Source organism: Sitophilus oryzae, unplaced genomic scaffold (genome assembly GCF_002938485.1).
Source record: "Sitophilus oryzae breed Bouriz unplaced genomic scaffold, Soryzae_2.0 scaffold_1067_pilon_pilon, whole genome shotgun sequence".
In the NCBI taxonomy this organism is placed as follows: Eukaryota; Metazoa; Arthropoda; class Insecta; order Coleoptera; family Curculionidae; genus Sitophilus; species Sitophilus oryzae.
Genome location: NW_022145690.1, coordinates 46,640 through 59,156, shown reverse-complemented (window position 1 = coordinate 59,156; position 12,517 = coordinate 46,640). Strand labels below are relative to the sequence as shown.

The window sequence follows — 12,517 nt, the reverse complement described above, 5'->3', positions numbered from 1 at the left end:
TCTGCTAGTAAACATTTTTAAGCTTAAAGTATGACACCATTATTTATTTAAACCAAAAACGCGTAAAACAAAAGTAATGTGTCAAAACGAACGAAAATGTCTGGAAATAAATAAATAAATGTGGCAACTTGACATTTTTTACAGCAGAGCTACCGCCTGAATCGCCAGCGGGAAATTTAAATTCCAGTTAGTCAGTCCGGCGCCGAATATGTCCGTGGTCGGCATCAATGAATTTAAAAATCGCGCCCTCGATTACGTGACCAAAAGTTTAATTGCTATCGCTTATAGTTAACTATCGTTTCTATTTTTTTTTCCAGAATTTAAAACTTAGAGAAGGATCGTTTAGTTTCCACTACTGGCAAAAACCTGGAGTGATTCGATTAACCAAAGTGTACATTTTCAACGTTTCGAATCCAGACGGCTTCCTCAGGCAAGGAGAAAAACCCAAACTACAAGAAATAGGACCATTTGTTTACAAGTAAGTGACTTTGTGTATATTTTTCACCAAATTGTTCTTTAGCTTATTAGTACTTTTTTATTTAATAATGTTTACCATTTTTTTATTATTTTTTGTCTAATAATAAGGACGCTACTCCTAGACTACACAATCGAAGAACAAACTGGGATGATTACCGCAGTAAAATTGAAAACAAAGTTAATATTAAAGTAAGTCTTAAAACAACTAACGAAATAGACGAAGCAGTTGCGACCTTAGTCAGTGTCCTTCAGGAAGCAGCTCAGCTATCCACTCCTCTTCCAAAAACACAAAGCAGTGTTTTTCATATTATTCGTCTGGGTTTCGAGAAAGATTCCACTATTCAGCAGATACATCGGATTACCAGCAGTATAACTCAAACTCTTGAGGACAAAAAGTATTGCAAATCAGTGTTTCTTAATGTTAGTCTAGTCAGGCTTTCGACAAAGTATGGCATACAGGACTACTTTACAAAATTAAAAATTATCTTCCCATGTCTTACTTTTCGATATTGAAATCCTACCTAAATGGTAGAGTATGTTTAGAGTCAGAATAGGTGAGGATATATCTAAAAATTACAGCCTAAATGCAGGTGTTCCATAAGTGTCCTAGTACCACTACTCTATGTCCTTATGTTTATGCAGTTTCTCACTTGCAACAAGGTTGAACGATCAGGTGCGGTAGTTGCTAGATAGCTGTTCTGTGACTTGTGCGTTGAAGTTCTTCTCAATATTGTTAAACTTTTTAACAATTATGGTGTACTCACTTGTAGAAAATGTGGAAATAATCAAACTTTATTTTAAAAATAATGAATGTGGCAATCGGGTTGCGCAGATATTCAATGAACGCCATCCTGACAAACACCTTTATGGCAAAATTGTTCGAGAGTTAGTAGCAAAATTTCGCAAAACTGGTTCCGTTATGAATAAAAAGAGGCAGAGGGAAAAGTATCTATCCTGTAGTAAATGAAGCTATGGAGGTATTCGTATTGGGCCAAGTTGCCAAGATTGGACAAATATATATTTTATATTTCTCACGTCTCTAGCTATACTTGTTAAGTTGTACGCTGAGTACAAGAAAATTAGCCAATGAGACCGGCGTGTATCGTGCAAGTGTTCAAAGGATATTAAAAAACACAAGTTCCACCCGTACAAAATTCAGTTGGTACAAGAACTCAACGAAGACGATTTTGATCGTCGCGGTCTGGTATTTTTGGAAATTCTATTGTGGGTCAGTTTAACGATATTGAGACCGCACCTGATCGTTCAACCTTGTGGCAAGTGAAAAAATGCGTAATAAAAAATAAATAAAAAAAAATAACTAACACTCTGATAAATGTTTAAATAAACTTTTCAAATTTCAATCCTTCATATTTTCTCAATGACTCGACCGATTTTCAAAAACGAAGCGGGGAAATATAGAGAATAGAAAGCTCTTTTCATTGCGGCGCCACTTGACCCCCTTCACATTTGAAAAAAGTTGGGGGATGACACCCCCGCTTAGAGGGTTGAAGATTTTTCAATCATTTTTGGGGCAAAAGTTGTCCCCCTCACAAACAAAATTGACGTGTTTTTGGATTTTTTGAAAAAATAAATATCCTGGCCGTTATGCCTTGCGGAACGTTTTCGATGGGCCACCCTGTATAGCCATAATACAAAGGAGCCAGTCTAAAATTCTACGGATGATAACAGACGCACCATGGTATGTCTCCAGTCATACTCTACATGAAGACTTAAAAATTCCGTCAAACGTCAAAGAAGTCATTCAAACTCGGAGTAAAAAACATTTAGCCCATAGAATTTCCTTGCAAATATTCTAATTGCTAATAAATCATAATAAGAAAAAATTGTCTAGATCATTTTTTGGTTAGAATTAAAAAGTAAAAAGACTCAAAATCTCGATCTCATGCATTTATGTTACTTTACTCATAAATTTATTACTCTTGTAGTCCTGAAGAACTATACAAGCACAAATTAACGAACTAAAAACAGCCAGCAATAAATCGGTTCTCAAAATTAATTTAGCAAAAATTAAAGTAATGTGCAACGAGCTAGTGGACAGAAAATACATTCTAATAAATAACACAACAGCAAAATAAAAACACTAAATCACCACAATACACCAAAAACACTTTTACTTTTACACTGGACGCGCGTTTCGCTAACCATGTTAGCATCATCAGCAGATGATTATAAGTGATTATTAAACTGAGTTAAATTATAACTGATTATTAAACTGAGTTTATAATCATCTGCTGATGATGCTAACATGGTTAGCGAAACGCGCGTCCAGTGTAAAAGTAAAAGTGTTTTTGGTGTATTGTGGTGATTTAGTGTTTTTATTTCGCTGTGTAACACCAAAGGTTCCAACCCTCAACTGTAATAACACAACACTTGAAATAGTAGAGTACATATTTGGGACATCTAATACACAGCTCGGGATCTCTACTGCCAGAAATCAACAGAAGAATTATGTTAGCATGGAGTACTTATGGAAATGATTCAACTCTAGAATGTCACTTTATCTAAAGAAGAAAACATTCGACCAATGTGTACTACCAGTCATGACCTATATGCATGCGAAACCTGGACACTTAAAACGGACATTATAAGGAAACTGCAGGTCGCACAACGTTCAATGGAATGAAATATGCTGGGAATAACCAAGAAAAACCGTAAAAGAATAGAGTGGATACGACAAAAGACGCAGGTAATAGATGCCATCCACAGGAATCAAATCCCTGAAGTGGCAATGGGCAGGACACCTGGCAAGAAGGATGAACCACAAAAATTACAGCATGGTACCCACGAGGAATTAAGAGACCTAGAAGAAGGCCAAACCTGAGATGGGAGGGACCATGATATTAGGAAATTAGCAGTGATAACTTGGGCCCGTATAGACAACAATGGGCCCAACTACAAAGAAAGTATCTAAATATGTGAGGGAGGCAACAACATAATTGGAAATGGTTGAATAAGCTGGAAACGATGATGATGATGTCTTCTGCTTATAATTTTTTAAGTAAAAAATTACGATCACACTAATTCTAATTATATAGATTTACCTTGTTTTTTACCCACTAACTTATAATGAGTTTTTTAAATACAATATAAATCAGCGTGGTGTTTAATTTATGTCAATTAGTATTCTAGTGTATCATGGTTGGCGCACGCCACAGGTGACAAACTGAATAATAATTAATTAGAATCACTCGCTTTGAAATTGTAAACGGTGTTTCTCATTACCTCTGTTTCCAACAATAAAGAAACAAAATGTATATTTAAATTTACATGGCATTCTTATGAAAGCTAATATATTATAAATTATTAAAAAATAATTAAAAGCAGTAATATATTTTAATACAATTACACATTTGAATTTGAAGTTTTGTGGATTTGTCAGTCTTTAATGAGCTTATTTTATGTTATTTATTATTTACTCTACAACTGTTAGTTGTTTAGGGGTAGTAAATCTCGAAGGAAATTGGCAGAATTTAAATTAACAGTGACACTATTGCGATTTATCGAAAAAGACTGTAAACTAGTTGGTTGTGTAGCGTGCGGTAGATCTTGGTCAAAAATCGAGGGAAATAATGGAGTAACTTTTCACGATGACAGATGGACGGTGGACAAAGAGACTTGTGGAATGGAGACCGAGACACGAGGCCTATAGAAGCAGAGGACGGCCTCCTAGTCGATGGACAGATGACATTAAGAGGGTGGCTGGAAACTGGATTCAAGTGGCACAAAATAGAAGGAAATGGCTAGAGTTAAGGGAGGCTTTTGTTCAGCAGTGGACGGTATAAGCTAAATGATGATAATGATGATGATGACTCCTACTTGTAGAGGGCGCCACCTACATATTTTTAACTGGTTTCGAGAGCAATAACTTTTCGTCCGTACCTGTATAAAACTACTGAGTAAAAAAATATACATTTATGACGTTTTTACGTAAAAAAGGCCTCTTGGTAAAAACCGCTACTAATGGTTCTCGAGATATTTGGAATCGAAATTATCAATACCTGTCATCGTTGATATAAATTAAACATGTTCACTAAATAGTTATTAGACTGAATCATAAATTTGAAATGTTTTTATGCCAAAAGTTCAACAGAAACTGTTTATCATAATTTTTTCGAAGAAAAATTTATGATTGTTTTAAAAAAATAAAAATTTCCCAAATTTATTCTTTCAGTAAGATAATTACCTACTCAACGTGTTTATACCGTATGATCGAGAAAAAACGGCGTCAGCGATGGCTATGAAATGAAGATCGCTGTCATTTTATATGTAAATTTATATGGGAAATGTCATCGATCGTCATTTCCCAGCCAACTGGACGCCATTTTTTTTCGATCATACGGTATTATGTTAATAATGACATGTATTGACTATTTCAATTCTAACTATCTTGAGAACGGTTGTTCGTAGCGATTTTTACCAAGAGACATTTTTTACGTAAAAAGTCACGGAAATGTATATTTTTTCACTCAGTAGTTTTATACAGGTACGAGAAAAGTTATTACTCTTCAAAACAGTTAAAACAAACACATGTAGGTGGCGCCCTCTACAAATTGGAGTCATATTAACAACAAAATCAAATTTATCATGTCGAAAAACAACCAGACACAAATTTTCATCCAAATAGTGACGTTACTTCAGAAATTATATGGAAAAAAATTGAAATAAAAATGAAACTTCTATACCCTGTATCTCCCAAAGTAAGCGTTTTAGAACATACATTTATACGAACTTTTTTACTTATTTTTATCTGCAAAATATGCTGAAGAAGTTTCCTGAATACAGTTCGGACTACCCTGTATAGTATAAATACGTGTAGTAAACCGATCATTTCATTCACTTAAAATTAGCTAATTATATATTTTTTCTTGCAATTTTGCTTTTATTTACTACTTGTCAAATATTAAATGTCAAAGAATTTAAATACGTCAATCTGACTTACCTGCTTCAGTAGCGTATCGGATGTAATTATAATTACTAATAATATAATTAATAATAATTAATTATTAATAACTACAAATTATTGAGTCAGAAATATTTACTGTCATTTGCAAAAGCCATAATATCCAGTAAAAATAAAACTAGTAAGTATTTAGATTAATCAAAAAACAGACTATCGAAAAAACATGCACCTTGATGACTGAGCGCTTTTTAAATTCGTTACTCTGTTTAAATATTCCACAGGGTGTTTTAAACTCTTGTTCAAATAATATTTTGGTGTAGAGAGATAAGGATTCTAATTTTTAATTAAAAAAAGGCTAAAAAACATACTTGTTGGTGTTGGTAATTTGCTGAAAACTTGATAGAAAGTTACAGATAACTAAAGTAATTATCCGATATTGATAGAACATAAGTTTTGTCTTTATTTTAGAAAACTGTTTCACAAATGTTTCGCGTGACCCATTGCCACAATCTGATTTGATGATTCACGATTTCTACGTACACATTTAGTCGTCGACAAGCAATTAAAATCTAGTACACACTCACATACAATTGCTTTAAGTTTACCACTTTTCTTTGCTCTGTTGTTTCTGGAAGGCTGTGCTTGAGAGATAAAAGAACAAGATCAAGATTGCACTTTGAAATATTAATAAAATGATTTAAATCTTGTAGATATGATTTTTCATTTTAATAATATAATTGAGACTAGCGTATACCAGCGACTTCGTTCGCGTCGAATTAATCATTTGTAATGGTGATGATAAAGGAAAGCAAGACTTTCCATTAACATACAAACTGGATAAAATGTTCTCACATTTATGTCAGCATGAGAAAAAACAATATGGCGATATTATTATATAACTTGGTAATATTTGAGGGGTAGTTTCATCTCGTTGGAATTTGACTTTCGAAAAATCCGTTTGCCAAAAATAAGCTTTTTACGTCAAGCAGTTTAAGCAGAATCGTGGTTAAGAAATTACCCAAATTTTTAGGAACACCCTGTATGATTTTTTAAAAAAATTTCAAAATATGTAAAAAAAAACAAATAAATTATGGTTGTACAAGCATTTTTCCGAAAGACTAACCGTTTTTTAAATAACAAATCTTGTAATATTTGCGGGACATTTTCACCCTCTTGGAATTTGAGATTCGAGAAACCCCTCATTATCGAACCCCTACACCCCACAGTCAATCCGTTTGCCAAATATCAGCTTTAAACGTCAAGCAGTTTAAGCAGAATCGTGATTACTCAATGGTCATATTTTATGAAACACCCTGTATAAATTTATAAAAACTCTTAAAATATGTAAAACAACAAAATAAAATATACGAGTACGTGTTTAAGAGTTTTTCCGAAAAACTCACCGGTTTTTAAATAAAAATTATTTTAATATTTTAGGGATTTAGGGAGTTTCACACCCTTAGAATTCGAGCTTCGAAAAATCCCTTCTTATCGAACGTCTACACTCTAAAGTCAATCTGTTTTCCAAAAATCAGCTTTTTACGTCAAGCGCTTTAAGCAGGATCGTGATTAATCAATGACCAGATTTTTCGAAACACCCTGTATACATTTTTAAAAAATCTTAAAATATGTAAAAAAAGGAAAATATACGTGTTTAAGCGTTTTTTCGGAAACTTGACCGTTTTTTAAATGAAAAATATTGTAATATTTGAAAGGTGGTTTCACCCTCTTGGAACTGAAATTTCGAAAAATCCCTTCTTATCGAACCTCTACACCTTAAAATCAACCTGTATTAGAAAATTAAGTTTCTTACGTTGAGTGGTTTGAGCAGGATCGTGATTAATCAGTATGTCAGTCTCTTATGGATTTTATATATTAGTATAGATTATAATCAACAAACATATCTGCTTTCGCTTTCACATAAATATCTTCCAAGTAAAATTCGCGAACAATGTGAAACCAGACAAATGCCAACGCGTCAACCAAATGTTAACTTGTGATCCTACAATTTTGTCATGTCAAGTTGTATTTTCTAAACTTTAGGCCCGTTCGAACCAGTTTTAAGTTACAAAAATTCATTTCGGGACACAATACGTAGGTACTATAACGTAGTAGTTAGACAGCACAACAAATTACATTTGACAATGATAAAATCATATGTCGGGACCAGACCAAGGGGACAAAACAACGACAAGACAGAAACATTCATGTTTTACGACAAAATTGCGACAAATTCCAATACATCTCTGCGACATTTTTGTCTCATTCTTGTTTTGTTTCAAAATTCGTAGACTTTGAAGTTTAAGCTCGAGTTTAAGACATGAAAAAATATGATCATGATTCTTAAACGAAAAGCCGATTTTTAGCGGAGGAAAGAAAATTAAAATCTTAATTTTTTTAACCTTTGTGAAATATGTCACTCCCTAAAAATCGTCAGAAAATGTCTTTTATGCTTCTTTACACTCAGGAATTTGTTAGAATTTTTTGAAGTGGTGGAACAATATGAAAAAAATTAAAACCTCATTATTACTAAAATCTTCTGTTTTAACTAACTTATATTTTTGTTTAGTTTAAAAAAGTGGGTAGAAAATATTTTTTCATTAAAAATACATTCTTACCAGAAATAAACATGAAGATTATTATAAAAAATGAGTCCGAGAAGATTTTAGAAAAAAAAATTTAGAAAGAAAATGAGTTTTTATTTTTTTTTTTCATATTGTTCCACCACTTCAAAAAATTCCTGAGTGTAAAAGAGTATAAAATACATTTTCTGACGATTTTTAGGAGTGACATATTTCACAAAGGTTGAAAAAATGAAGATTTTAATTTTCTTTCGTCCGCTAAAATTCGCTTTTCGTTTAAGGATTATGATCATATTATTTTTTTTGTCTTAGACTTCTAAGAATTAGAAAAAAATTATCATTAATTAATTTTGAATTTTACTATAAAAATAAAAATAAAATTGAAAAGACAGTTTTTTTTGAAAATCTCGAAAACCGTTTGTGTTAAAGAGCTAAAAATTTAGGTGAATTATTTTGATTCGACACCAAATCGATCCCCTGAGTGTAAGTCAAAAAAACCGAGAGGGTAGATTTCCCATATTAATCCGGCTATAACCTTTACGTATGTATATTCAGCATATCTTTAAAAAAAACCTTTTACAACTTCGCTGTAAAATTAGCAGGGGAGCCATCAGTTGGGTTCGTTGAAGGACTATTAGAGCTACAATTTAGAAATATTTTTACAAGAGACAGAGGGTCCCAAATAAATAAAAAATATCAAAGTTGTATTTTTTGAATGGAACACCCTGTATATTATTGCATTTTTAGTCTCTACGATTAAAATAAAGGTAAATTTGATTAAGGTTTATTACACTTAAACCTTACCGTTTTTGGTTTGGATAATATTTTCAATTTTGTGAAATTGCAGTATAAATTTTAAGACTTCATTTCTCCGAGGGTATCAAAGTTTTTAATACTAAATGTTTACTGAAGTTTATTTATTGATCAGTTATTATGTTGCAATAATAAAAATTTTACTACCTTATATAGAGAGTCTAAATATTTATTTTAAATAATTATTAGCTTTAAACGGCAATAACTTGTTTAATTTAAATGGAGCACCCTGTATATTTTATGAGAATCAGATGCACAATATAATTGTCTATCAAATTGTATTATACCATTTATTACCTATCTCTTCAAGTTTCCGTAGAAAATGCATTTTCATGTAATTTAGAACTCATTTATCAATATACCCATGGAATACTGACATTTTAGATTATTTTTAAAGATGTACCAAATGTTTAAAGAGTACAGATACAAATATTGTCGATATAGTTCTTTAATTTCATTAAAAAATAAAAAAAACTGTGTAAATATTTGTTAAAGAGGACCAATTAATATGATTCCAGTATTCAAACTACATTAATTGACTATTTGCGTTGATTAATAATAATTGCTCCAAATACTAAAAAACTGAATTATGTATATGTATTAGACAGTGTGGTAAAAAACTAACACCTTAAAAATGATATTTCACTTTTTGACAAATGCTTATTTATAACAACAGAGACGTTCATTTTCATAACTTATTATTATATTGATTTCTGATTCAAATCCACATTTATTTAGAATAATTTATTAACGAACACAATTAAGTATGTAATTAATTAATATTTGGGCGGAAATACTGGTGGTATCGTATGATCGAAAAAAAATGGGGTCCAGTTGGCTTGGAGATGACATTTACCATATAATTTTACATATAAAATGACAGCGATCTTCATTTCATAGCCATCGCTGACGCCGTTTTTATATTTTTTGTTTTATATATTTAATTAGTGGTATACTCTTTTATAAAGATTTAAATAGTTTTCTTTTTGCTTAAAATGGGCTAGTAATATTATCGTTTTAATAAAAATTATACATTTTGTACATTTGTTGTTTTAAAAACATAGTAAATGAGGTTCAAATTATAAGAAAATGCATTTTCTACGAAAACTTGAAGGGATAGGTAAAAAGTGGTATATTACAATTTGATAGACAATTAAATTGTGCATCTGATTCTCATAAAATATACAGGGTGTTCCATTTAAATTAAACAAGTTATTGCCGTTTAAAGCTAGTAATTATTTAAAATAAATTTTTAGACCACTCTATATAAGGTAGTATAATTTTTATTAATGCAACACAATAACTGATCAATAAATAAACTTCAGTAAATATTTAGTATTAAAAACTTTGATACCCTCGGGGAAATGAAGCCTTAAAATTTATACTGCAATTTCACAAAATTGAAAATATTTCAAAAACGGTAAGGTTTAAGTGTAATAAACCTTAATCAAATTTACCTTTATTTTAATCGAAGAAACTAAAAATGCAATAATATACAGGGTGTTCCATTTAAAAAATACAACTTTGATATTTTTTATTTATTTGGGACACTCTGTATCTTGTAAAAGTATTTTTAAATTGTAGCTCTAATAGTCCTTCAACGAACCCAAAACTTACAATTTGTAAAAATCTAATTGTTTAGCTACAATACTCCGTGTCGTATGTGGTGAACAACCCTGTATAGCATTTATTTCAGTAGCATACCTAAGTGAAGATTGTGTTTTACTCACCCTGTATTTTTGTTTATCCTGTTTTAAAATATGACTTTAAAATTATTAAAAAAAACTTTTAGGTCAAAGGCATAAAGAATTATTTGCGATTTCTTAATTTTTAGGGACCCTTAAAGATTCATATATCAAATTTAGTCACGAAAAAATGGCGAACTTACCTAAAAAAATATTATTAATTTTGATAGACAATGGAAAATAAATAGACACGTATTTTTTATTTTTTTCGTACGATGAATATTGACGGAAATATAACGTTTTGAAAAAATTGGTCACGCGTGGTGTATGACGTCACGCCACGCTCAGTATATCTATATATAAAAAACAAAAACTCTTGTAACTTTCGAAATAATCGAACTAGGAAAAAATTAAAAACAAGTGTCCATTTTTTTTCAGTTTACCACAATTTCTAACAAAGAAAACTTAATTTAATTTTTTTAGGTAAGTTCCCTATTAAAAACCAAAAAAATTACCTCTGTGTATCTCGCTTTAACAAAAATTATTTCAGTGAATGCAGTTTATTTGTCGTTTTTATTCACGTGATTCCATGGTTCACTCCTTGGTAACATAATTAAACTTGCACGAACCTAAAGAAAACGAAAAAGATACAATTAAAATAATATTTCAGTCTTTTACTTAAACAAGATAAATAAAACTACCTATAGCAAAAAATGCTAAAATATATTGTTTATTACCTTTATCATATAAGAGAAATGCTCCATCTTCTAGCTTAAATACCATTTTCTCCTGTATAATCATCAAAATATCTCTCCTGCAAGATAAAACATAAAATTAATTAAAATCGAGATTAAATAAAATAGTGAGATTTTAAAGATATCGATAATTTTTAGCGGTTGATCGGCAGAAATTTTTGATCGCGCGTTGCCATGAAAACGCTGGCGCTTGCTGCCGACGGAAAACAAAAACAATGACACTTCGCGGAATATGGTAAAAAATCGACAAAAAAATAGTAAAAATACGGTAAATAAATAAGTATTTCGATAAACTTACCGCTTTAATAGACATAACAGAGTTCCAGGAGGATAATTTTATCAAAAAAGCTACTAAGTACGAGTATTTCTACAAAAATATCGTGAAAAAGAACAAAATAATTTTTGACAAGACACTTGCCCGGCCGATTTTTCATCACTGGCAAAATTGTTGATATTTTGTAGTATGCTGTGACTGTTTGACGACCCAAAGAAGAATGTATTGTCGTTATGTTGTTAGAACAGACAAATGTTACTGACGATTTGTAGTTATATAACGTAAATTTTAATGAAAGATTGTTTTCGAAGTTAAATATTTTTAGAATAGGCTGGAATAGGTAAGAGTTGTTTGTATTATTCAAATTAATAATGTTATTTAACAAATATTTTGTAGAAAATCATAGAAATATGTAAAAATGTGGTTTTTGGAGTAGTAATTAATTATTTTTTATGGAAAATAACTCACTTTTTTTTAAATTTTGGATGTTTTTAGTCTAGAACTTAGCAAAATATAGAATTATGTGGATATGTTTCGTAAAATTTATTATATTCATGTCCATGTAGTACTGGGGGATACTACAGGTGGCGTTAATGAGGTTCACAAAAATGTGAATTTGTTTTCAATGACAAACTTTAGGAAGATTAATCATTCATTTTGAATTTTATCACCCAAGTGGCATTTTATTGTTAGATTGTTAGCCTTAACAATATACCGGGTGGTGCATCGTCGTTGGAAATATAGGAAATCCCATTCAAATTTTAAAGTGTTCAAATATTGGTTCCCCTATTGATTTTACAGGGTGGGTCAAATTCGACGCTTTTAAATGGAAACACCCTTTTCTATCAGAGATAGACAAAAACTAATATCGGTGTCTGGAGCTCAATTTTTGTCAAAAACATGATGGTGAAAACCGCATATCGATATCTGTAACCGTTTCGGAGTTACGGGGTGTTTTTCAAAAATATGCATTTTTAACAAATCGCTGTAACTTTTTTACTATGGAAAAT

The 12,517-nt window shown here is 31.0% G+C and overlaps 1 protein-coding gene and 1 long non-coding RNA gene across 2 annotated transcripts in view; one reads left to right on the top strand and one right to left on the bottom strand.

Moving 5' to 3' along the window:
- The window catches only part of LOC115880029 (lysosome membrane protein 2-like), a 167,190-nt gene that overhangs the window by 123,827 nt on the left and 30,846 nt on the right, over nucleotides 1-12,517 (top strand). Inside the window, exons 4-5 of the mRNA XM_030897144.1 lie at nucleotides 318-478; nucleotides 600-897. Of these exons, the coding sequence (XP_030753004.1) occupies nucleotides 318-478; nucleotides 600-897 (459 nt within the window). The remainder of the gene's footprint in view (nucleotides 1-317; nucleotides 479-599; nucleotides 898-12,517) is intronic.
- Nucleotides 11,000-11,648, bottom strand: LOC115879349. Its single transcript, XR_004049699.1, has 3 exons — nucleotides 11,532-11,648; nucleotides 11,216-11,292; nucleotides 11,000-11,107 (listed from the first exon to the last, which is right to left on the bottom strand). It is a non-coding gene; the product is annotated as an uncharacterized LOC115879349 (long non-coding RNA).